A 27,636-nucleotide genomic window follows, 5' to 3' on the forward strand; every position below is an offset into this window, starting at 1 on the left:
CAGGTGCAAAGTCAATTACGGACCCCCACCTACACTAAAGTCCCGTGATTTAATCAGGTGCAAAGTCAATTACGGACCCCCACCTACACTAAAGTCCCGTGATCTAATCAGGTGCAAAGTCAATTACGGACCCCAACCTACACTAAAGTCAGTTGATCTAATCAGGTGCAAAGTCAATTACGGACCCCCACCTACACTCAAGTCCGGTGATCTAATCAGGTGCAAAGTCAATTACGGACCCCCACCTACACTCAAGTCCGGTGATCTAATCAGGTGCAAAGTCAATTACGGACCCCAACCTACACTAAAGTCCGGTGATCTAATCAGGTGCAAAGTCAATTACGGACCCCCACCTACACTAAAGTCCCGTGATCTAATCAGGTGCAAAGTCAATTACGGACCCCCACCTACACTAAAGTCCGGTGATCTAATCAGGTGCAAAGTCAATTACGGACCCCCATCTACACTAAAGTCCCGTGATCTAATCAGGTGCAAGGTCAAATATGGACCCGCACCTACACTAAAGTCAGTTGATCTAAATAAGTGCAAGGTAAAATAAGGACCCGCACCTTCACTACAGTCCGGTGATCTAATTAGGTGCAATGTCAAATAGGTACGCCAACTTACACTAAAGTCCGTTGATCTAATTAAGTGCAAGGTAAAATAGGGCCCCCACCCATACTAAAGTCTGGTGATCTGATTAAGTGAAAGGTCAAATAGGACCCCCCCCCCGCCTACAGTAAAGTCCATTGATATAATTAAGTGCAAGGTCGAATAGAGGCCCCCACCTACACTAAAGTCCGTTGATCTGATTAGGTGCATGGTCAAGTAGGGTCTAAAGTCCGGTGACGAGGTCAAACCATACTATTCTGAATTGTATTCAATAAACGCATACCTGATCCGCACAAAAGGTAGTCCACTCGATATAATTCCCAATCGCTCCTCTTACACAAGAGTACAGAAATATCTTTGCACGAGTTTATCGAATCTGATATAAAACAAGAGCTGTCACAGAGACAGCGCGCTCGACTATTCCGCCGCTTTTCAGTGTAAGGATTGAAAAGTTTTGGCGAAACATGCATGGATCACTGTTAGATTAGATTTCCATGCAATACGTGATGTGCGGAGATATTAACATAAATGTGGTTACATGCAAAATTTTAACCAGAATTTTTAAGTGTAATAATAAAGGGCCATTATTTGCAAAACACAGTTATCTAACTTGATTATTCAATTAGGTTGGGTGGTTGAATACCATTGTATAAAGTCTCAATGCAATACATTAAGTAGTTGCTGAGATATTATCCTACGTCACATAGGATAATATCTCAGCAACTACTATGTGTGCTAAGGCCTAAAAAAATTGTTTGGTTAGGGTTACTATAAAAACGGTAGGGTCGGCACCTATTCCGTAGGTAGGGTCGGGTAACCCGAACCAAATGTATTTTTTTTTAGGCCTAACAAGACCTTAACCAGAATTTCTAAGAAGCATAATAAAGGGGCACAAATTATATAATATGAAAGATAGAGTTATCTTACTTGATTAAATGAGAAGGTTAAATGGTTGGGAGCCTGTGTGTAAAGTTTCAATGCAATACATGATGTATTTGCTGAAGCATTGACTTAAAAGTGGTTACATGCAAAACTTTAACCAGAATTTCTATGTTGAATAAAAAGGGGCCATTATTTGAATTTAATGCAAACTAGAGTTATCTTACTTGGTTATTTATGTAGATTGGATGGTTGAGTACCATTTTATAAAGTCTCAATGCAATTCATCCAGTAGTTGCTGAGATATTAACCTATGTGTTCTTACATGCAAAACCTTAACCAGTATTTCTGAGTCGAATAATTAAGGGCAATTATTTGCATTAAATGCAAACTAGAGTTATCTAATTTCGTAAATTAAGTAGGTTGGATGGTTGAGTACCATTGTATCAAGTCTCAATGCAATACCTCAAGCAGTTGCTGAGATATTAATCTATTTGTGCTTGCACGCAAAACCTCAACCAGAATTTCTCAGTCAAATAAGAAAGGCCTATTATTTGCATTAAATGCAAACTAGAGTTATCTAACTTCATAAATTAAGTAGGTTGGATGGTTGAATACCATTGTATCAAGTCTCAATGCAATACCTGAAGCAGTTGCTGAGATATTAACCAATGTGTGCTTGCACGCAAAACCTTAACCAGAATTTCTAAGTCAAATAATAAAGGCCTATTATTTGCACTAAATACAAACTAGAGTTATCTAACTTCATAAATTAAGTAGGTTGGATGGTTGAGTACCATTGTATCAAGTCTCAATGCAATACCTGAAGTAGTTGCTGAGATATTAACCTATGTGTGCTTGCACGCAAAACCTTAACCAGAATTTCTAAGTCAAATAATAAAGGCCTATTATTTGCACTAAATACAAACTAGAGTTATCTAACTTGGTTAATTGAGTAGGCTGGATGGTTGAGTACCATTGTATCAAGTCTCAATGCAATACCTCAAGTAGTTGCTGAGATATTAACCCATGTGTGCTTGCACGCAAAACCTTAACCAGAATTTCTAAGTCAAATAATAAAGGCCTATTATTGGCATTAAATGCAAAGTAGAGTTATCAAACTTGGTTAATTAAGTAGGTTGGATGGTTGAGTACCATTGTATAAAATCTCAATGCAATACCTGAAGTAGTTGCTGAGATATTAACCTATGCTTGCACGCAAAACCTTAACCAAGGGGTGACGCCGACGCTTGGGTGAGTAGTATAGCTCTCCTTATTCTTCGAATAGTCGAGCTAAAAAGGACACTTGCAATCATACCTTTTTTCAGCTGTTTCACGGCCTCGCACCCTCAAGTCGGTATGATAGTTTCGTTATGTCCTCTAGGATATGAGTTCATACCTGTTGAAGCACTTCTACAGTTTTTTGAGCTTAAGGTATGCTAGTTTAATTGTGTCCAATAACATAATAATTCCGGGTGCACACATGTGCAGAAGTTGGCAGTCAAGTCGTCTGCGCAGTTTCACCATGCATTATAAAATTATTTTTAATACTCATGCCTGAATTACACAAAAAATAGTACACACGTTATAATTTAAAACTACTCTTCCAGCAAGTTACTATGTATTTCTACACGCGTTGACTGAATTTAATACAAACAAGTTGATACCTCTTATATTCTTCAAGATATGCCCCGGACAAAACTTTAAGCATGAAAATTAACAAAGGGCAATAACTTTAAAACTGAGAAAGCAAGAGTTACTGTTATTGTGCACTGCACTTGCCCTCAATGAGATATATCTAGCTATGAAGTTTCAAGTTGATACCTCTTATATTCTTCAAGATATGCCCCGGACAAAACTTTAAGCATGAAAATTAACAAAGGGCAATAACTTTAAAACTAAGAAAGCAAGAGTTACTGTTATTGTGCACTGCACTTGCCCTCAATGAGATCTATCTAGCTATGAAGTTTCCAGTTGATACCTCTTATATTCTTCAAGATATGCCCGGACAAAACTTTAAGCATGAAAATTAACAAAGGGCAATAATTTTAAAACTAAGAAAGCAAGAGTTACTGTTATTGTGCACTGCACTTGCCCTCCATGAAATCTATCTACATATGAAGTTTCAAGTTGATAACTCTTATATTCTACAAGATATGCCCCGGACAAAACTTTAAGCATGAAAAATAACAAAGGGCAATAACTCTAAAAATATGGAAGCAAGAGTAACAGTTCTTGTGCACTGCACTTGCCCTCAATTAGATCTATCTACATATGAAGTTTCAAGTTGATACCACTAATAGTTTAGGAGACATACCCCGGACAAGCGAAAATGGGACGCGGACGCCGCCGCCGACAAAAGTAACCACTATATATGTCGTCTTTTCAGGCGACACAAAAAGTAAATGTTAACTCATACCCTTTCTCATACCTGTTCTGTGGCGTGTTGTGCCTTACATCGGTATCCTGGTTCAGCTGTGTCATCTATCGCATACAGTCAAACCTGTTTAATCTGTTCCACGGCATGTCTTGCCTAGGGTATGCTAGTTAAGTTGTGTCATCTATCTTGTAAAGTCACCTGTTTAAACTATTCCACGGAGTGTGGTGCTATGGGCCGGTATGCTAGTTCAGTTGTGGTTTTTATCATGTAAAAGCATACCTATTTAATCTGTTTCATGGGATGTTGTGCCTTGAGTAGGAATACTAGTTCAGTTGTGTCATCTATCATGGAAAGCCATACCTTTTTGTTCTGTTCCACAGCGTTTCATACCTAGGGCCTCTATCATGGAAAGCCATACCTGCTTAATCTGTTTCGCGGCTTGTTGTGCCTTTGGCCAGTATGCTAGTTCAGTTTTGCCATCTCTCTTGTAAAGTCATACCTGTATAATCTGTTTAGTCCGCTATCATGTAAATTTGTACCTTCTTAAGCTGTTCCACAGCATGTTGTGCCTCGGGTCGGTTTGCTAGTTCAGTCTTATCCTCCAGCAGGATGCGTAGCTTGAACAGGAAGTCCACTAGTTCTGTGTCCTTGACCCTCTGGTCATGGGAATGGCGTACGCGTCGACCAATGTCTCGAACCTTAAATGTAATGTTTGAAATAAGTTTTGACTAACAGCTTGTAGTTGTGGTGAACATGGCCCAAATGGAAATGCATACTATCATGCAATATGTAGTAACTAAACTATATATGCACTTTAAGACTTCTTGGTTGTTTGGATTAGAGTAATGAATGTACAAAATAATCAGAGCAACTTCAAGTGAATACTGAAACATTCTACACTTATTATGAACATTCTTAAAAGCTGAACTCTCACAGATTGACCGTTTAGGCCACGTTTTTATGTTTTGTCTGGGAATGAGCCAATGTTTGCGTTAATGTCTGGAAACCAGTGATATAATGACAAGAGATGTTTGTCAAACATTATGCCCCCCCCCCCCCCCCCTGAGCGCCATGTTGTCAGGATTATATGGACAATTGAATGAATTATGCATGGACCGAAATGACAGCTGATTTGTTGCTGTTTTAAGATTATGACCATTAAAGTGTGAAGATAAAGTGTGTTATGACCGTCATGACCTTTGACTCTATGAATTCAAAATCCAGAGTCATCAACTGGTCACCAGAAACCTAAATGTCAAGTTTGAGGGCCATGGGTGCAGGCATTGTCAAGTTATCACAAGACAAGTTTTTTTCGTTCAAGGTCACTGTGACCTTGACCTTTAACTGGATGACCCCTTAAATCATAAGGGGTCATCTTCAAGTCAGATGCAACTCCAAGTCAAGTTTGAAGGCCATGGGTTCAGGCATTGTTGAGTTATTACTCGGACAACCTTTTACCATTCAAGATCACTGTGACCTTGACCTTTGGCTCTATGAATCCTAAATCAATAAGGGTGATCTACTGGTCAGGCTTAACATCCATGTCAAGTTTAATGATCATAGGTTCAGGCATTGTTGAGATATCAGTGGGGGAAGATTTGTTAACTTTTTTGCGTTAAAGGTTACTGTGACATTGACCTTGGCCTGATGGCCCCCAAAGTCGATAGGGGTCATCTACTGATCAGGCCCAACTTTCATGTCAAGTTTGATGACCATAGGTCCAAGAATTGTCGAGTTTGATTTCAAGGTCACTGTGACCTTGACCTTTGACCCTAAAATCAATAGGGGTCATCTACTGGTCAGGCCCAACCTCCATGTCAAGTTTGAGGGCCATGGGTGCAGGCATTGTTGAGTTATCACCTGGACAACCTTTTATCATTCAAGGTCACTGTGGCCTTGACCTTTGACCCAATGACTCCTAAAATTATAGGGACACTCTTCTGGCCAGGCTCAACCTCCAAATCAAGTTTGAGGGCCATGGGTGCAGCCATTGTCAAGTCGGATAACCTTTTACCATTCCAGGTCACTGTGACCTTGACCTTTGGCCCAATGACCCCTTAAATCAATAGGGACCATCTTCTGACCAGGCCCAACCTCCAAGTCAAGTTTGAGGGCCATGTGTGCAGGCATTGTCGAGTCATCACTCGGACAACCTTTTACCATTCCAGGTCACTGTGACCTTGACCTTTGGCCAGATGACCCCCAAAAACCATAGGGGTCATCTCCTGGTCAGGCCAATTCTCCAAGTCAAGTTTGAGGGCCATGGGTGCAGGCATTGTTGAGTTATCAATCGGACAACCTTTTACCATTCAAGGTCACTGTGACCTTGACCTTTGGCCCAATGACCCCCGAAAACAATAGGGGTCATCTACTGGTCAGGCCCAACCTCCAAGTCAAGTTTGAGGGCCATGGGTGCATGCATGGTTGAGTTATCACTCGAACAACCTTTTACCATTCAAGGTCACTGTGACCTTGACCTTTGCCCCATTGAGCCCAAAAAATATTAGGGGTCAGCTACTGGTCAGGCCCAACCTCCAAGTCAAGTTTGAGGGCCATGGGTGCAGGCATTGTTGAGTTATCACTCGGACAAGCTTTAAAATTATTTTACCATTAAAGGTCACTGTGACCCTGACCTTTGTCCTGATGATCCCCAAAATCAATAGGGGTCATCTTCTGGTCAGGCCCAACCTTCATGTGAAGTTTGATGACCATTCGTCCAGGAATTGTTGAGTTATCACTCGGACAAGCTTTGGTCTACCGACGGACCGACCGACGGACATACAGACATGCCTGTGCAAAGCAATATACCCCTCTTCTTCGAAGGGGGGCATAATAATACAGTGAGATGTTGTATGGAAAAAAGCGTTAGTAAAAAATTAGTTTCCCGGCAGTTCTTAAGTAAGTTGTCTTATATGACTAAATTAAATGTATTGATGTGCGAAATCAGCTGAATTTGAGATAAAAATATAATAAACGTCAAAACTGTCAATCTGTGAGTATGCAGCTTTAAAAAGTCAACGGAATCGTTTAATATGACCATAGTGTGATTAATATGTTTACCTCTGTTAATAAATTTTGCTGTGTCGCAACGTTAAACGACAGTTTGGTTTTGAAATCCTCGCAATTTATCATGACGCTGATCATTCCGTTAAAGTCACTGTCTTTGATGGAGGACACGGTCTTGTAGCCATCAGGAGGCAGGAAACACTTGCCTATCTCCCAGGATGTGGTGCTCCATTTGTCGGCATTTGTATTCTTCCATGATGGTCCCGAAAACCTGTGATGTTTGATTATTTCATCACGGACGCCTTCACAAATCCCATTTGGACAAGGAGCATACAGTTTTTGAGGACAGTTATGAAATCTACAGTTTCTAGTACTGGTGCATATCCCACGAGTTGGGCACATCAACACGTTTTCTGTGAAACAATGTGCACATGCTGCCCCGGATGGAAGACCCTTGGATGTTCTAACGGCGCTATAGATGTCCTGGTGAACGCATGTCAGTACGTCCTCCAGAAAATCTTGTAATCCGTCCTTGGTGATGTTGAGGGCGAAGGCGGCCTTTACCCAGTTCTGGGCTTCCTTCTTCTTTAATAATTCTCTATATGAGGCCATTGTTTTGCCATTAGATCTTATTCAATACCTGGTAAAAGAAACAAGTCACTGAGTATTACTTACATTACAAAAGTCCCCTTCAGATTCTTAAACAAATTGAAATTACCAGCATTAAAATAAGAGCTGCACTATCACAAATTTACTGTTTGCCAACTTATTTATTATTGTCTTGGAATGAGCCATGTTTTTGCATAAATATCTGCAAACTAGTGGTATTAGACTGCTGACAAAAGATCAGATCGCAGATTTTCATATTTCCATCGAAAATTTATCTTTTATGGCTAAAAGAGTTACTAACGGTTTAAGAAAAACACATTTTTTTAACTAAACTATGAAAATCTGCGATCTGATTTTTGTCAGCAGTCGTATATCACTGGTTTCCATTCATTTTGATATAAATTGGGTCGTTCCAAGACAATTTTTTTTAAAGTTGTCAAAACATTCAATCTGTGAGAGTGCATCTTTAAGAAAATGTTGAAATAGCCACAACATTTTTCACGACGTAATTTTTTTTTTTTTTATTGGCCTGCATAATATCCCTATTGCCCTCTATCCGCATATTATATTACATGGACCAAGTTTTAATACTTCATCATACAGGGCAAAGATCCAGTTAAGGGATTGGTGTATTCACTGCTATACCAGCCAAATGTATCATGTGCTATACACAGCAGCTTTTATAATTTTTGGATAACATTTTTGCTGTTATTATAGGACCCTTTTAAAGTGTAGTATTTACTTTAAACTGATTCTTTATGTTGCTATGGCAACCAATAAAATAAAATGATGTGCATGATATCGGACAGACATCCCCTACGGTGGAATCGGTAGGGGGTTAAAATTATTACATATTATACAGCATAAAAGAATTTAAGTAATAACCATTGTAACGGTTCACGGTTATTATATTTTTTACCAAAATAATCAATTTAATGCGATGCAGTCGCATAACTCTTTATTTTGGTAATACATACTAACATAACCCTTAAAGCTGCACTCTCACAGATTTGCCAATTTTACATTTTTTTGTCTTGGAAATAGCATTTTTTGCGTGATTATCTGCAAACCAATGATACAAGATTGCTGACAAAAAATCGGATCGTAGATTTTTATATTTCCGCTAAAAAAACTTGTGTTTTATGGTTTAAACCATTACTTATGGTTTAAGAAAAATGCATAAAAAATCATTTTTTGAACTTAAATATAAAAATCTAAGATCTAATTTTTTGTCAGCAATCTGTGAGAGTGCAGCTTTAAATCAGCTTAGTATTCGAGATAATATTTTGTATACTGGTTCAGCCCCTAAAACAGCTGACTGCTAATTTACTTAAGTGAATGTACTGCAGATTTTAAAAATACTGTCATCCCATTGGGCAAAAATATTATTTCGACCTCCAATCGCAGGTTTGATTAGTATATACAAATTTATTTTAGCTTGATTGTGACGAAAGTTAAGCTTATAGAATCGCTCCCGGGTCCGTTTCCTGGGCAGAAACCAGTACTGTGTCCATTTTGAGAGGCCATGAGAAAGTACCCCTGGTGGGGATTGAACCCCTTGGGTGAGAGGCGGGGCACCTAAACCACTAGACCATTCTCACCCTGATGGGGATCAAACCCACAACCTCTTGGGTGAGAGGCGGACACCTATTTCACTAGACCACTCTCACCCCTCTCGTTATAAATCCAATCTATGGAACCCATAGCATCATCACTCTGGTGAACGAGAATGATTGAATTGATGCTGATCCGTGGTCTAGTGGTAGCGCACTTGACTGTCAATCTATGGGTAGGAGGTTCGACTCCCATGCAGGCCTACAGCCTATAATATATAGTAGTATCAGGTATCAGCAGATATAAAGGTAAATGAAATTATAAAACTATGATTCATTCACTTTTTTTTCAGTACATGTGTAGATGCATTGTTATAGTACAGTATTATTCATTGTATTTATAGTTATCCTTCTGTGTTGTTGTATAACATTTACGTAAAGTTTTATTCTCTAAGACTGTATGTTTCTTTGTATATGTTCTGATTATCAAGTGTCATGTTTCTTCATATTGGAGGAAATAAAGAATCCCTCTTTACTTATCTACATGACATGTTAGAATAATTAATGCGATTGTGGTAAAAATAAGGTACAGTACAGCCTTTTAGCTCACAGAGTCACCGTTAATATCTGAATAATCCAGGGCTTTCTCTGGCCATTTTGGGAAAAAGACCCTGGACATTTTGCCTCGTGAAAATGCCGAAATTGGGAAATTTTACAGTTAATAGAAAAAGCTGTGTAGTCTCTAGAATTAGAAAAAGATTTAATATTAGTTTATTTTCCTTTTAAAGGACCCAAAATGGCTGAAATATCAATCCTTGGGTTGTAAATATCTATTGCAATAAATCATGACAGATAATATTTCATACTGATCTCTGAATGTGATGAAAATCAATGATTTCCGAGATATATTATCAGAAAAACTTTACATGACATGAATTATTAGGATGTTGCAAATGAACCAATACAGATAAAAAGACTTTAAAAAAAAAAAAAAAATTATTGGTATTTTTTTCTGAAGATTGGAAAAAAAATCCTTATATTTTGCTTTGGGAATGGGTCTGATAGTCGGACCTGTGGGTACTATACAAAAAGCCCTGTAATCATACACCAAATTGATGATTATGTGTTACTTAGTAATACTATGATTCACAGCCTATAAATAAGTATGCGCTGGGATACCAAGATGATTTTTCACAAAGCTTATCATTTATGCACCAGTCAATTGTAACCACGCCCCCCCCCCCAGGTCCGGGGAATAGCGAGGACTTTGACTTTCGGTCCAGCCAACCCCGGCTAAATTCCCCTCTCTGCAAGGACGAACAGATGGTAAATTCTCCGCCAACTGCCCCCGCACATTAGGGACCCTAGGAAAGGCCAATTCCCCGCTATATTTAAAGCGATGACAAAACCACCGCATTCACCTGGCACTGCGGGGCCACCTGAAAGGACAAAAACATGGCCCATTTCCCTGGTACACCCCCGGACCTGGGGGGGCCGTGGTTACAATTGACTGGTCAGTGTTTGAGGAGTCCACTGGACTCCTTAATTCCAAAATCAAGGAGTCCGGCATAAAATTAAGGAGTCCAGGATAATTACAACATTTATTCAAATTTATTGACTCAATGCTCCAGCTAGCCCTAAATAACAGATTGGGACACCCGCTGCCCTTTTCAAGTACCCAGCTGCCATTTTACTACACCCTGCTGTGCCCTTTTGTTTGCCAGTCAATGTCCAGGAATGAGTTATAAATGTACATACTTTTGACACTAACTTAAAGTTAACAGCTGAGGTAACAAACTGTAAGTATTGAAAGAAGTAAAATCACATAAAAAGTTGAGTACTGGCCCTTGCAAGTGTCCCATAAAGGCTAATTTAATTCACATCAAAAGTGTCATTTCTGACCTACCCCCTGGCTGGAGCAATGATGACTATTTATTCAATGATTTCACAGAGCCTTTGGTATTTCATTTCTGAAGGGCAAACTAGAGATTTGTATTCTGAGAGCACAATAAAGTTATATTTTAATTGTTTTATTCAAATAACATGAACATGACTGAAACTATTTATCTAATAGATTCTAATATGACTTGAAAAAATTGCCATGAACTGAGGATCTAGCATTTAGAACCTTGGCCTCTTGTGAAGTGGCTGTGGAGCCATCAGCTATAAGGGAATTGAACGGGGCATTATCAAATACTGAATTTTGTTTAATTGGAACATTCATCTGCAATCAGTGCAATGAGACACTGGCATGCCATATATGTTGTGCCAATACTAACAGACTTTGCAATATAAGCTTGACATGGTGACATAGTCTGTGTATGACTGTCCTTATTTCTGAATAATGTTCAGCATCCATAAACAGAATGCACTACCTGTCAAAGATAGCTTTGTTCAGCTGAATTAACAAGCAGCCAGCTGGTGACTAACTTAATTATTTTTCCCTTTTTTGCATTTTCTTAGCTTATAATATTATCATGGCCCTTAAAAGTTTTTTGATGGCTTTCAATCGCACGTTAGAGCGCACAGTGACAAAGCTCCCTACAGTCAGGTTCTCATATACAGATGTCAGTTCAAACATCAGCCAAGACAATTGTTTTAACCATGCTTGCTGAATTTCCTTTCTCTATAAATTACAAACTCTTTATCTTTTTTTCTTTTTCAGTTCTTTTAATTTTTGCTGCCGGTGGCGAAATCCATTTTACCGTTGACATAAATATTGTTTACATCTAAAATCAACGAGGAATATTTTTGTAAACACCGTTTGACGGGTTTTATCGATTTAGTTACCATATTACAAACATTAAAAGATACATGAATACCGGTCTATGACGTCACTTACTACTTTAAAGAGCGTCAAAATGATAACGATTTGACGAGAGAAATAATTATATACGAGCTTTCGGATACGATTTGTGTACAATTGGATTTTGAAATGAAGGAGTCCGACGGACTGCCTAGACGGAAAATCCGGTAGTCCGAGCCGAATTTTAGGAGTCTCGGACTACCGGACTCCCGTTAGTGTTGAACGCTGCTGGTGCATTAATAATAGAAAGGCTGGTTTCCTACTATAAAAACAATAAAATATAAATAGAACCAAAATGCAATACTTTTGTCATAGAGAATGACAATTCATATATGTATAACTACATGTATGATAAACAAGTCTAATTTCATCTATTCATGACATTTGTGCAACCGTTATGGATGAATGAGTACAATAGAATCTATGCGATATAATCAGAACGTATTTTGTTAATTCTAAGCCTTTTTCCCTTTAATAACTTATCTAATATTTTCCCCCTCTTTAACCAGTATGTATGTTCATATGTAATTGTTTATTTGGAGGTTTTAATGGGATAATGACTTTCAAGGTTTGAGCAGTATACATACACGTAAAACAAAAGCAGTTACATGAGTTAGAAGCGTAATAAACAGGTCTAACACTAGTAACAGGATCATGAGATTATACGTGAAATGAAACATGATTTTCAAATATTAAACTCAATTAATATGGTTTTGCATTTCCTAAATGTCTCTGATTACACACATAATGTGATGCTGATCTGAAAAGTTGTTGAATTGTGTTAAAAAAATCAAAACTCACATTTACGGCCGCCATTAAAGCAAATACGTGACGAACATTGAACAAAGCGCATGCGCGATAACATTTGGGCGTCAACCGTAACAACTCGGCCTTCTCCGGCAAGATTCAAGATAGCGGACAACTTTAATTGCAACAACTGGACCATAGACCTCGTAAATTGCAGTAAGGATATACGAAAGTGCGATGCGGCCGCCGGCGATTAATACCCTTTTCCATCCGCGTAAAGAAGGCCCATTGTAACAACAAAGAAATGGATTGTGTTAAATTAAATGTGCTGGTTAAAGAGAAGATATTAATTGTAACATCAAAGAATGTTCGCAAATATTTCTAGATGTTTTTCTTATACCTGAAGCACACTGTTTCCACTAAACAAATCGTTAGCACACAGAAAATGTACTTGACAGTAATAAATGAACAGAGTTCATGACATGCATGAAACAATTCTTTACATAACAGGTACATTTTATCATGCACCTAATGTCGGCATTATCTCAATCAGCTTAGGATTCCCCTAATGAGTTTTAATTAAGGCATAATTTGCTTATTTTTCAACTTTCTTTGCCTTTAAAAAAACTTTACTATTTTGTAAAAAGTATTGCTTGCATTTTGCTGAACTTTGTGGGGTGTGGTGGTTGGTGGAATTACTGAAGATCCGGAAACACCATAAATTGTCAGGCCTTGTGTAATCCTTCTATAAGTGACCCCCCCCCCCCCCAAAAAAAAAAAAAAAAAAAAAAAAAAAACAACAACAACAACTGTGTATAGGAAACAACCTCTGTGTATTGATCTTAATCTAATTGCCTAAGAAATGGACCCTAAATGGCCCTGAGCGAATAAACGAATACACAGGACCATTTAGTGTCCATTTTTAGCTTGACTATTCGAAAAATAGGTGGGCTGTACTACTCGCCCCAGCGTCGGCGTCAGCGTCCAGGGCAAGTTGGGATTTTCACTTATAAGTCCAATACCTTTCATTAAATTGAGTTAATACTAGTTTAGCACCATCACATGATGAGGTTCGATAACTCCATATTATTCTTTACACAGATTATGGTCCCTGATTGACTATGAAACTTAGGTTAAAGTTTTAGGGCAGGTTGGGATATTTATAAATAACTTCTATCCCCTTTGTTCAATTGACTTAATACTTCACACAGTTGTTCAGGACCATCACACAATGAGGTTACATAACTCATATTATCCTAAATACAAGTTATGGCCCCTGATTGACTTAGGTTAAAGTTTTAGGGCAGGTTAAAGTTTTAGGGCAAGTTGGGATTTTCACTTAAAACTTCAATGCCATTCATTCAATTGACTTAATACTTCACACAGTTTTTCAGAGCCATCACATAATGAGGTTAGATAACTCCATATGATATTTTATACAAATTATGGCCCCTGATTGACCATGGAACTTAGGTTAAAGTTTTAGGGCAGGATAGGATATTCATTAATAACTTCTATACCCTTCATTCAATTGACCTAATACTTCACACAATTGTTCAGGACCATCACCCAATGAGGTTACATAACTCCATATCCTTTATACAAGTTATGGCCCCTGATTGACTTAGGTTAAAGTTTTAGGCAAGTAAAAGTTAAGGACAAGTTGGGATTTTAATAAAAAAAACTTACTATGCTTTTCATTCAATGCACTTAATAAAATTCAAAATTATATATGACCATCTTACAATAAGAAACATAACTCCATTTTAACCCTAAATACAAATTATGTCCCTTAAATACTATTTTTTTTAATTTCTATTGACAGGCACTTTTTTACATTCTTAACAAGTTTTTTTACCAAGGGAAAACAAGGAGGGCTATATTATATGGCTCTTGAATTTTTATTATTATTATTTTTTTCAATTTTATTTTAATTCATTTTGAAAGGCATATTTGTATATTCTTTACCACATTTTCATAATGGAAAATCAAGTTATTTGAATGACTTGCGTCATTTTTCGGGTGATGGGAGGGCAGCATCAAAGTCACCTTATGTATTGAATAATTTTAGTTAGGTTTGACATAAATAGACCAAACGTGGTAATATTATGTATTGTTATTGTATTCACTTTTAAGTCAAAGCGGCGAAGTCGAGCGCGCTGTCTTACGACAGCTCTGACGATAATAAAACTTCCAAAACGGCACAGCAGGATACATCGATCAGATATCAAATAAGAGGGATCAATGCAAGTTGATTTAAAGACCAATAAACAGAGGTTGTGTACTGTGTACAGTTTGTGGGGGGGGGGGGGGAGGTCTTTTAAGAAGGCTTAAATTAGGACTTTTAGTATATACAATAGAGTATGCGAGATGATTTGTACGCCGGGGTTAAAAATTTCATGGTTCGTGGGTTGTGTGTCGTGGTTGTTGGGCGAGAGCTAGAGAGCTATATTAGTAAACAGGCATCCAATCGGGTTGGGTATAAACACGGATGCGAAACAGTGGCTCCAGCTCTTTAAGGAGCTGTATATAAAAAAGAGCTAATTACACTTCCTACCTAGAGCAAAAGAACGGACAACATCATAAAACATAATTATGACTCGTTATTTGATCAAATATCACACTTATGGTTTTTTTTTTGAGAAATCGGGGAATGCAGTGTCATATAAATATGTTTAATCTTCACACGTTTTTCGGATATTTTGTCAACGTATTGTTTATAGAGTTATAAGTCCGATTCTCCCATCAAACACATGTATGTTTACAAACGAAAGTAGAAACATTTTCAGCTGAATTTCACTCAAGAAGCTTACATATGAGATAAAACCAGTATTATCGAGTACTTTTATTTTGTCGGTAATAATAATGACCGCCTGTTTACCGAAATAAGCATGTTACTCTTTTTCTGGGTTGAGCTGGAGCCAAAGCCAGTGAGCTTGAGCCAAAGCGTGGAGGCTGAGCCAATACGCTGTATAATAATGAACTCAACTCGGAATATTATGAATAGTTCAAGTTCTGTATTTATAACTAATATTAAGATATTGTTGTATTTTCTAAATACCCTGCTAGCGTTGAGATCGTAAAATCACACTACCAACCCATCACATACAACACAAGTACCGGGATCGTAGGTTTTAGAACGTTCAAAAATCCATGTGTCAATGCACCTTATTCTAAAGCGTCAAAAGGCGATTTAAAAGAGATATGTGCCATTTTTTCTAGATTCAAGATCTACTGTATTGGTATAAGTTCTAATTCCATTCTAGAAAAAACGAAACTTTAAAAAAAATGATCGAGGTAATGCCTTATTTGGTTATTTAGAGGTGGTTATAAAATTCTAAGAGTCAAAACCAGGACAATTTATGTTCATCCACTGGTGAAGATGCATGTATTATTGTTTATAAAGAATGTTCGAGACAGAAAGGAATTCCGCATCCAAACCAATGCGTTATTATCAAAATCGAATGTTTTCGCTTTAACTTTCAGTTTCATTAACATTTATATTTTTGCAAGAAGTAAATAAAAACATTCAACGTACCTATAACATGTAGTTCTACATTATATTCCTTGGAATACATAGTAAAGAAATCATAATGATATAGAACTGTTATCTATATATCATACGGTTACAAGGCGAAAATGCCAAGTGTCTAACAGTCAGAGTCAAAAGTACAAAAGAACAATATGTTGATTAACAACAGTGACCCATAATGTTAACCTCAGTCATAGTCACCAGAATGAAGGTGTATGGTCAGTTGGCTAACAACAGTGACCCATAATGTTAACATCAGTCATAGTCACCAGAATGAAGGTGTATGGTCAGTTGACTAACAACAGTGACCCATAATGTTAACATCAGTCATAGTCACCAGAATGAAGGTGTATGGTCAGTTGACTAACAACAGTGATCCATAATGTTAACATCAGTCATAGTCACCAGAATGAAGGTGTATGGTCAGTTGACTAACAACAGTGGTCCATAATGTTAACCTCAGTCATAGTCACCAGAATAAAGGTGTATGATCAGTTGACTAACACCAGTGATCCATAATGTTAACCTCAGTCATAGTCACCAGAATGAAGGTGTATGGTCAGTTGACTAACACCAGTGATCCATAATGCTAACCTCAGTCATAGTCACCAGAATAAAGGTGTATGGTCAGTTGACTAACAACAGTGACCCATAATGTTAACCTCAGTCATAGTCACCAGAATGAAGGTGTATGGTCAGTTGACTAACAACAGTGATCCATAATGTTAACATCAGTCATAGTCACCAGAATGAAGGTGTATGGTCAGTTGGCTAACAATAGTGATCCATAATGTTAACCTCAGTCATAGTCACCAGAATGAAGGTGTATGTTCAGTTGACTAACAACAGTGGTTAATAATGTTAACCTCAGTCATAATCACCAGAATGAAGGTGTATGGTCAGTTGACTAACACCAGTGATCCATAATGTTAACATCAGTCATAATCACCAGAATAAAGGTGTATGGTCAGTTGACTAACAACAGTGACCCATAATGTTAACATCAGTCATAGTCACCAGAATGAAGGTGTATGGTCAGTTGACTAACAACAGTGACCCATAATGTTAACATCAGTCATAGTCACCAGAATGAAGGTGTATGGTCAGTTGGTTAACAATAGTGATCCATAATGTTAACATCAGTCATAGTCACCAGAATGAAGGTGTATGGTCAGTTGACTAACAACAGTGGTCCATAATGGTAACCTCAGTCATAGTCACCAGAATGAAGGTGTATGGTCAGTTGGCTAACACCAGTGATCCATAATGTTAACTTCAGTCATAGTCACCAGAATGAAGGTGTATGGTCAGTTGGCTAACACCAGTGATCCATAATGTTAACATCAGTCATAGTCACCAGAATAAAGGTGTATGGTCAGTTGGCTAACAACAATGGTCCATAATGTTAACCTCAGTCATAGTCACCAGAATGAAGGTGTATGGTCAGTTGACTAACAACAGTGGTTAATAATGTTAACCTCAGTCATAGTCACCAGAATGAAGGTGTATGGTCAGTTGGCTAACAACAGTGATCCATAATGTTAACATCAGTCATAGTCACCAGAATAAAGGTATATGGTCAGTTGGCTAATTACAGTGACCCATAATGTTAACATCAGTCATAGTCACCAGAATAAAGGTGTATGGTCAGTTGGCTAACTACAGTGGTCCATATTGTTAACCTCAGTCATAGTCACCAGAATAAAGGTGTATGGTCAGTTGGCTAACAACAGTGACCCATAATGTTAACCTCAGTCATAGTCACCAGAATAAAGGTGTATGGTCAGTTGGCTAACTACAGTGACCCATAATGTTAACCTCAGTCATAGTCACCAGAATAAAGGTGTATGGTCAGTTGGCTAACTACAGTGACCCATAATGTTAACCTCAGTCATAGTCACCAGAATAAAGGTGTATGGTCAGTTGGCTCACTACAGTGGCCCATAATGTTAACCTCAGTAATAGTCACCAGAATGAAGGTGTATGGTCAGTTGGCTAACAACAGTGACCCATAATGTTAACCTCAGTCATAGTTACCAGAATAAAGGTATATGGTCAGTTGGCTAACTACAGTGACCCATAATGTTAACATCAGTCATAGTCACCAGAATAAAGGTATATGGTCAGTTGGCTAACTACAGTGACCCATAATGTTAACCTCAGTCATAGTCACCAGAATAAAGGTGTATGGTCAGTTGGCTAACAACAGTGGCCCATAATGTTAACCTCAGTCATAGTCACCAGAATGAAGGTGTATGGTCAGTTTGCTAACACCAGTGACCCATAATGTTTACCTCAGTCATAGTCACCAGAATAAAGGTGTATGGTCAGTTGACTAACACCAGTGACCCATAATGTTAACCTCAGTCATAGTCACCAGAATGAAGGTGTATGGTCAGTTTGCCAACACCAGTGACCCATAATGTTAACCTCAGTCATAGTCACCAGAATAAAGGTGTATGGTCAGTTGACTAAATACAGTGACCCATAATGTTAACCTCAGTCATAGTCACCAGAATGAATGTTTATGGTCAGTTGGCTAACTACAGTGACCCATAATGTTAACCTCAGTAATAGTCACCAGAATAAAGGTGTATGGTCAGTTGACTAACAACAGTGACCCATAATGTTAACCTCAGTCATAGTCACCAGAATGAAGGTGTATGGTCAGTTGGCTAACTACAGTGGTCCATAATGTTAACCTCAGTCATAGTCACCAGAATGAAGGTGTATGGTCAGTTGGCTAACTACAGTGACCCATAATGTTAACCTCAGTAATAGTCACCAGAATAAAGGTGTATGGTCAGTTGACTAACAACAGTGGTTAATAATGTTAACCTCAGTCATAGTCACCAGAATGAAGGTGTATGGTCAGTTTGCTAACACCAGTGATCCATAATGTTAACATCAGTCATTGTCACCAGAATGAAGGTGTATGGTCAGTTGACTAACAACAGTGATCCATAATGTTAACCTCAGTCATAGTCACCAGAATGAAGGTGTATGGTCAGTTGACTAACAACAGTGACCCATAATGTTAACCTCAGTCATAGTCACCAGAATGAAGGTGTATGGTCAGTTGACTAACAACAGTGATCCATAATGTTAACATCAGTCATAGTCACCAGAATGAAGGTGTATGGTCAGTTGGCTAACAATAGTGATCCATAATGTTAACCTCAGTCATAGTCACCAGAATGAAGGTGTATGGTCAGTTGACTAACAACAGTGGTTAATAATGTTAACCTCAGTCATAATCACCAGAATGAAGGTGTATGGTCAGTTGACTAACACCAGTGATCCATAATGTTAACATCAGTCATAATCACCAGAATAAAGGTGTATGGTCAGTTGACTAACAACAGTGACCCATGATGTTAACATCAGTCATAGTCACCAGAATGAAGGTGTATGGTCAGTTGACTAACAACAGTGACCCATAATGTTAACATCAGTCATAGTCACCAGAATGAAGGTGTATGGTCAGTTGGTTAACAATAGTGATCCATAATGTTAACATCAGTCATAGTCACCAGAATGAAGGTGTAAGGTCAGTTGACTAACAACAGTGGTCCATAATGTTAACATCAGTCATAATCACCAGAATGAAGGTGTATGGTCAGTTGACTAACACCAGTGATCCATAATGTTAACATCAGTCATAGTCACCAGAATGAAGGTGTATGGTCAGTTGGCTAACACCAGTGATCCATAATGTTAACATCAGTCATAGTCACCAGAATAAAGGTGTATGGTCAGTTGGCTAACTACAGTGGTCCATAATGTTAACCTCAGTCATAGTCACCAGAATGAAGGTGTATGGTCAGTTGACTAACAACAGTGGTTAATAATGTTAACCTCAGTCATAGTCACCAGAATGAAGGTGTATGGTCAGTTGGCTAACAACAGTGATCCATAATGTTAACATCAGTCATAGTCACCAGAATAAAGGTATATGGTCAGTTGGCTAATTACAGTGACCCATAATGTTAACCTCAGTCATAGTCACCAGAATAAAGGTGTATGGTCAGTTGGCTAACTACAGTGGTCCATATTGTAAACCTTAGTCATAGTCACCAGAATAAAGGTGTATGGTCAGTTGGCTAACTACAGTGGCCCATAATGTTAACCTCAGTAATAGTCACCAGAATGAAGGTGTATGGTCAGTTGGCTAACAACAGTGACCCATAATGTTAACCTCAGTCATAGTCACCAGAATAAAGGTATATGGTCAGTTGGCTAACTACAGTGACCCATAATGTTAACCTCAGTCATAGTCACCAGAATAAAGGTGTATGGTCAGTTGGCTAACAACAGTGACCCATAATGTTAACCTCAGTCATAGTCACCAGAATGAAGGTGTATGGTCAGTTTGCTAACACCAGTGACCCATAATGTTAACCTCAGTCATAGTCACCAGAATAAAGGTGTATGGTCAGTTGACTAACACTAGTGACCCATAATGTTAACCTCAGTCATAGTCACCAGAATGAAGGTGTATGGTCAGTTTGCTAACACAAGTGACCCATAATGTTAACCTCAGTCATAGTCACCAGAATAAAGGTGTATGGTCAGTTGACTAAATACAGTGACCCATAATGTTAACCTCAGTCATAGTCACCAGAATGAATGTTTATGGTCAGTTGGCTAACTACAGTGACCCATAATGTTAACCTCAGTAATAGTCACCAGAATAAAGGTGTATGGTCAGTTGACTAACAACAGTGGTTAATAATGTTAACCTCAGTCATAGTCACCAGAATGAAGGTGTATGGTCAGTTGGCTAACTACAGTGGTCCATAATGTTAACCTCAGTCATAGTCACCAGAATGAAGGTGTATGGTCAGTTGGCTAACTACAGTGACCCATAATGTTAACCTCAGTAATAGTCACCAGAATAAAGGTGTATGGTCAGTTGACTAATAACAGTGGTTAATAATGTTAACATCAGTCATAGTCACCAGAATGAAGGTGTATGGTCAGTTTGCTAACACCAGTGATCCATAATGTTAACATCAGTCATTGTCACCAGAATGAAGGTGTATGGTCAGTTGACTAACAACAGTGATCCATAATGTTAACCTCAGTCATAGTCACCAGAATGAAGGTGTATGGTCAGTTGACTAACAACAGTGGTCCATAATGTTAACCTCAGTCATAGTCACCAGAATGAAGGTGTATGGTCAGTTGACTAACAACAGTGCTCCAGAACATACACCGTAGTGATAGTCACCAGAATGAAGGTGTATGGTCAGTTGACTAACAACAGTGACCCATAATGTTAACCTCAGTCATAGTCACCAGAATAAAGGTGTATGGTCAGTTGACTAACAACAGTGACCCATAATGTTAACCTCAGTCATAGTCACCAGAATGAAGGTGTATGGTCAGTTGGCTAACAACAGTGACCCATAATGTTAACCTCAGTCATAGTCACCAGAATGAAGGTGTATGGTCAGTTGGCTAACAACAGTGACCCATAATGTTAACCTCAGTCATAGTCACCAGAATAAAGGTGTATGGTCAGTTGACTAACAACAGTGACCCATAATGTTAACCTCAGTCATAGTCACCAGAATGAAGGTGTATGGTCAGTTGGCTAACAACAGTGACCCATAATGTTAACCTCAGTCATAGTCACCAGAATAAAGGTGTATGGTCAGTTGACTAACAACAGTGACCCATAATGTTAACCTCAGTCATAGTCACCAGAATGAAGGTGTATGGTCAGTTGGCTAACAACAGTGACCCACAATGTTAACCTCAGTCATAGTCACCAGAATGAAGGTGTATGGTCAGTTGGCTAACAACAGTGCTCCAGAACAGACACCGTAGTGATAGTCACCAGAATGAAGGTGTATGGTCAGTTGACTAACAACAGTGCTCCAGAACAGACACCGTAGTGATAGTCACCAGAATGAAGGTGTATGGTCAGTTGACTAACAACAGTGGTCCATATTGTTAACCTCAGTCATAGTCACCAGAATGAAGGTGTATGGTCAGTTGACTAATAACAGTGGTCATACCATTTATGGCCATATTTTTATTTGAAATTGATGTTACGCACATGCGTAAGTGCGTAACGCTGGCTACGCCCCTGATCTTGTATTAAGTTATAATGCTGTTTCATACTACATGTGATATGTTTACTCCGAAATATATTTAGAGAATTTTACGCAATGTACTCGTGTGAAATGTGTATATATGGCCCAAGGCTCCATGCAATATCGGTATGTGCTAGAATCTCATCATGCACAATGCCATCATTTAGTGTATTGTTGAAATGTTTTTATGCATTGTCTCTTTGAAACTCAATCTCAGTTTTTATGATAAAATCAATTTAACTGTAGCAACAATGCGAGCATGCAGTTGACAAAATGATGGGGAAAATGACCAGATCCCATAAGACGTAGTGTGACCTTGACCAGTAACTATCGGTCAGCCAGATCAATTCCGAATTTGCTTTTATATTTAAAGCCTTCTTCTCGTTGTGTTTAGCCTGTATTATATATTATTTTACACAAATATTCCAACTAATATATGCCAGAAATGACTGAAAAAATGTATTTGTTTGCTTACAAGATCGATTTTGAGCATCGTATATCACTTTGAAATGATGCCAGATTATTTTTCCAGAACTTTTTGGACCTTAAAGTGTTATTTTATGGAGGAATTCATATAAATATAAGAACGATACTTAATGTGCTCTAACTATTTATTGCGACATGTATTGTACGATATCTTAACTAGAACTGATAAGCATGTGGCTGTGCCTAGGTATTTAACTCACTAGGGCAGATAGCCCTTAGATGATAAAGTTATCATGTAACATAAAGGAAGTCATTTCAGGCGGCAATGACCATTGAAATACGAGACAGAAATATATTATGAATTCCGAAGCACCTTTAATCTGGGGAACTCTGAGAAGCAATGACAAATATATATTGTTTGATGTCGACAATTTCTTAGATCAATCACAATTTTGATATGTACAATTGCATGTGCATTTGAATACAATAATATACGTATTCAACTATTATATCAGCACTATACATATTCAGGCCGCTTTCCCATAAGTCCGCAAACATGCATCGGCAAAATCAAGTTTAATTTTACAGAAATTTGCAAAATTAATTTCTCGAACTAGTGCGGAAACAACCTGTTGTCAGAAATAATATAGATCGGCCAATGTAGCGAGAAACACAAGGCAATCCATTGCAAATCCTATCACCCCTCACCTTGCATACCAAACACTTCGTGTAACCCACCCCTCACCTTGCATACCAAACACTTCGTTTAACCCACACCTCACCTTGTATACCACACACTTCGTGTAACCCACCCGTCACCTCGCATACCAAACACCTCGTGTAACCCTCCCCTCACCTTGCATACCACACACTTCGTGTAACCCACCCCTCACCTTGTATACCACACACTTCGTGTAACCCACCCCTCACCTTGTATACCAAACACTTCGTTTAACCCACCCCTCACCTCGTATACCAAACACTTCGTGTAACCCACCCCTCACCTTGTATACCAAACACTTCGTGTAACCCACCCCTCACCTCGTATACCGAACATTTCGTGTAACCCACACCTCACCTCGTATACCGAACACTTCGTATAACCCACCCCTCACCTCGTATACCAAACACCTCGTGTAACCCTCCCCTCACCTTGTATACCAAACACTTCGTTTAACCAACCCCTCACCTCGTATACCAAACACTTCGTGTAGCCCACCCCTCACCTTGTATACCAAACACTTCGTGTAACCCACCCATCACCTCGTATACCGAACATTTCGTGTAACCCTCCCCTCACCTCGTATACCAAACACTTCGTGTAACCCACCCCTCACCTTGCATACCAAACACCTCGTGTAACCCACCCCTCACCGAACACCTCGTGTAACCCACCCCTCACCTCGTATACCAAACACTTCGTGTAACCCACCCCTCACCTCGTATACCAAACACTTCGTTTAACCCACCCCTCACCTCGTATACCAAACACTTCGTGTAACCCACCCCTCACCTTGTATACCAAACACTTCGTGTAACCCACCCCTCACCTCGTATACCGAACATTTCGTGTAACCCACCCCTCACCTCGTATACCAAACACTTCGTGTAACCCACCCCTCACCTCGTATACCAAACACTTCGTTTAACCCACCCCTCACCTTGTATACCAAACACCTCGTGTAACCTCCCCTCACCTTGTATACTAAACACTTCGTGTAACCCACCCCTCACCTCGTATACCGAACACCTCGTGTAACCCACCCCTCACCTTGTATACCAAACACTTCGTGTAACCCACCCCTCACCTCGTATACCGAACATTTCGTGTAACCCCCTCCCCGCATTCCATACCGAAACAACGTGGAACCCCCTCCCTGCCGTGCATACCAAACTCTATGTGTAACCCCCTCCCTGCCGTGCATACCAAACTCTATGTGTAACCCCCTCCCTGCCGTGCATACCAAACTTTATGTGTACCCCCTCCCTGCCGTGCATACCAAACACTTCGTGTACCCCCTCCCTGTTGTGCATACCAAACACTTCGTGTAACCCCCTCCCTGCCTTGCATACCAAACTTAATGTGTAACCCCCTCCCTGCCGTGCATACCAAACACTTCGTGTACCCCCTCCCTGCCATGCATACCAAACTATATGTCTACCAACTTCCGTGCCTTGCATTCCAAACACTTCGTTTACCCCCCTCCCTGCCGTGCATACCAAACACTTTGTGTAACCCCCTCCCTGTCGTGCATACCAAACTATATGAGTACCCCTCCCTGCCGTGCATACCAAACACTTTGTGTAACACCCTCCCTGCCGTGCATACCAAACACTTTGTGTAACCCCCTCCCTGCCGTGCATACCAAAGTCTATGTGTACCCCCCTCCCTGCCGTGCATACCAAACACTTTGTGTACCCCATCCTTGCCGTGCATACCAAACACTTTGTGTAACCCCCTCCCTGCCTTGCATACCAAACTCTATGTGTACCACCCTCCCTGTCGTGCATACCAAACACTTTGTGTACCCCATCCCTGCCGTGCATACCAAACACTTTGTGTAACCCCCTCCCTGCCGTGCATACCAAACACTTTGTGTAACCCCCTCCCGGCCGTTCATACCAAACTATATGTTAACCCACTCTCTGCCGTGCAAACCAAACACTATGTGTAAACCCCTTCATGCCGTGCATACCAAACACTACGTGTAACCCCCTCCCTGCCGTATATACCAAACACTACGTGTAAACTCTCCCTGCCGTGCATACCAAACACTTTGTGTAACCCGCTCCCTGCCGTGCATAACAAACCATATGTGTACCCCCTCCCTGCCGTGCATACCAAACATTTCGTGTAATTCCGTCCCTTCCTTGCATACCAGACATTTCGTGTAACCCCCTCCCTTCCTTGCATACCAAACACTACGTGTACCCCCTTCCCTTCCTTGCATTCCAGACATTTTGTGTACCCCCCTCCCTTCTTTGCATACCAGACATTTTGTGTAACCCCCTCCCTTCTTTGCATATCAGACATTTTGTGTAACCCCCTCCCTTCCTTGCATTCCAGACACAGACATTTTATGTAACACCCTCCCTACTTGCATACCAGACATTTCGTGTAACCCCGACCCTTCCTTGCATACCAGACAGTTCGTGTAACCCCCTCCCTTCCTTGCATACCAGACACGACGTGTAACCCACGCCCTCCATCGCATACCAGACATTTCGTGTAACCCCCTCCCTTCCTTGCATACCAGACATTTTGTGTACCCCCCTCCCTTCCTTGCATTCCAGACATTTTGTGTACCCCCCTCCCTTCCTTGCATACCAGACATTTTGTGTAACCCCCTCCCTTCCTTGCATACCAGACATTTCGTGTAACCCCTCCCTTCTTTGCATACCAGACATTTTGTGTACCCCCCTCCCTTCCTTGCATTCCAGACATTTTGTGTAACCCCCTCCCTTCTTTGCATACCAGACATTTTGTGTATCCCCCTCCCGCATTCCAGACATTTTGTGTAACCCCCTCCCTTCCTTGCATACCAGGCATTTCGTATAACCCCCTCCCTGCCTTGCATACCAAACACTACGTGTAACCCCCTCCCTGCCTTGCATACCAAACACTACGTGTAACCCACTCCCTGCCTTGCATACCAAACACTACGTGTAACCCCCTATCTTCCATGCATACCAGGCATTTCGTGTAACACACTCCCTGCCTTGCATACCAAACACTACGTGTAACCCACTCCCTGCCTTGCATACCAAACACTACGTGTAACCCCCTATCTTCCATGCATTCCAGACATTTTGTGTAACCCCCTCTCTTCCTTGCATACAAGACATTAAAAAGCTTTTCTGGTGACCGGCATCACGTCTCTTTCCGTGTGTAAACATGTATCCGTCAGACCGCAGGTACGTTTTTACACACCGAACTCGACGTGAAACAGGTCACCAGAAAAACGTCCTATCATAATAACCACTATGTAGTGTGTCCCATGACGTGATAAGCAGCCCATGAAATGTTGTTGTTTTTTATTATTATTTTCAGGGTCAAGACTGATTTTACTCAATACGTAATCGCGCACGCGTGTGTGTAAAAACGTAATCGCGCGTGTGTGTGCGGGCGCGTGTGTGTTTGGGTGTTGTATTAAAAATGTTGAGTAGGATATATAAATGAAAACAAAGGGGAAACCAGTAATTTTACAAACAAATGGCCAACTTAAAAATGCTGCAACGACCGGCCCATGACATTCCTGGCAAAATGCCGAATTAATGTATACATGCCAACTGAGATAAACTGCTGAATAAGACTGTTGTTTGTGTATTTAACTTATCATCCTTAAACAAGCCGGATAAAGCCACTTTCAGAATGAATGAGTGCGGAAGAGATATAAATTCCCGGTTTGCCATTGTATAATGTATATATTGTGCAAACCATCTTGATGTCCTAACTTTAAAACAACTGCAGTTATGTCAGTTAATTTGTGTGTGTTTTTTCAAACTGTATTAAGAAAAAAACACCCTTTTTATGTCTATTTGCGAGACTGCATCTAAATCTGCATGGTAGGGTGTATCTTTATTTAATTTCGCTCGACTGTGACGTAAGTTGACACCTTGCTGAATCACACTCGAGCCTAGATCTGTTTCTGAGTAGAAATCAGTACTTAAGCCCGTGTTGTGAGGTCATGATATAGTTCCCATAGTCACGTGAACTAGACAATAGAATGTAGTCATATGATTGATCTTGAAACTTCATGCAGCTTATACTTCCTTCTTCCTTCTCGTATTTGCCCTCTTCAAAATAATTGAACTACATGTTTTAGTGCCCTCTTCAAAATGACTGAACTACATGTTTTAGTGCTTTTTAACCTTGAATTATGTGGCCACGTAGATATTAATTATTTTTTATAAAGGCTATTTCTTTCTGTACATATATCATATGTTGTTTTTTTATCAGTAAAGTCAAATGAGTTAAGTAT

At 39.6% G+C, this 27,636-nt stretch overlaps 1 protein-coding gene across 3 annotated transcripts in view; it reads right to left on the reverse strand.

Moving 5' to 3' along the window:
• Positions 1-27,636, reverse strand: part of LOC128203554 (uncharacterized) — a 40,000-nt gene that overhangs the window by 7,829 nt on the left and 4,535 nt on the right. For 2 of the 3 annotated variants that reach the window (XM_052905014.1, XM_052905012.1), the window contains exons 2-3: positions 6,932-7,517; positions 4,411-4,569 (exon numbers count right to left, since the gene is read on the reverse strand). In XM_052905014.1, the coding sequence (XP_052760974.1) occupies positions 4,411-4,569; positions 6,932-7,489 (717 nt within the window). In that variant the 5' untranslated portion in view covers positions 7,490-7,517. Of the gene's footprint in view, positions 1-4,410; positions 4,570-6,931; positions 7,518-9,156; positions 9,264-27,636 lie in introns of those variants that run through there. The other variant, XM_052905013.1, reaches the window with a different exon arrangement.

The sequence above is a fragment of the Mya arenaria genome, chromosome 9 (genome assembly GCF_026914265.1).
Source record: "Mya arenaria isolate MELC-2E11 chromosome 9, ASM2691426v1".
Lineage (NCBI taxonomy): Eukaryota > Metazoa > Mollusca > Bivalvia > Myida > Myidae > Mya > Mya arenaria.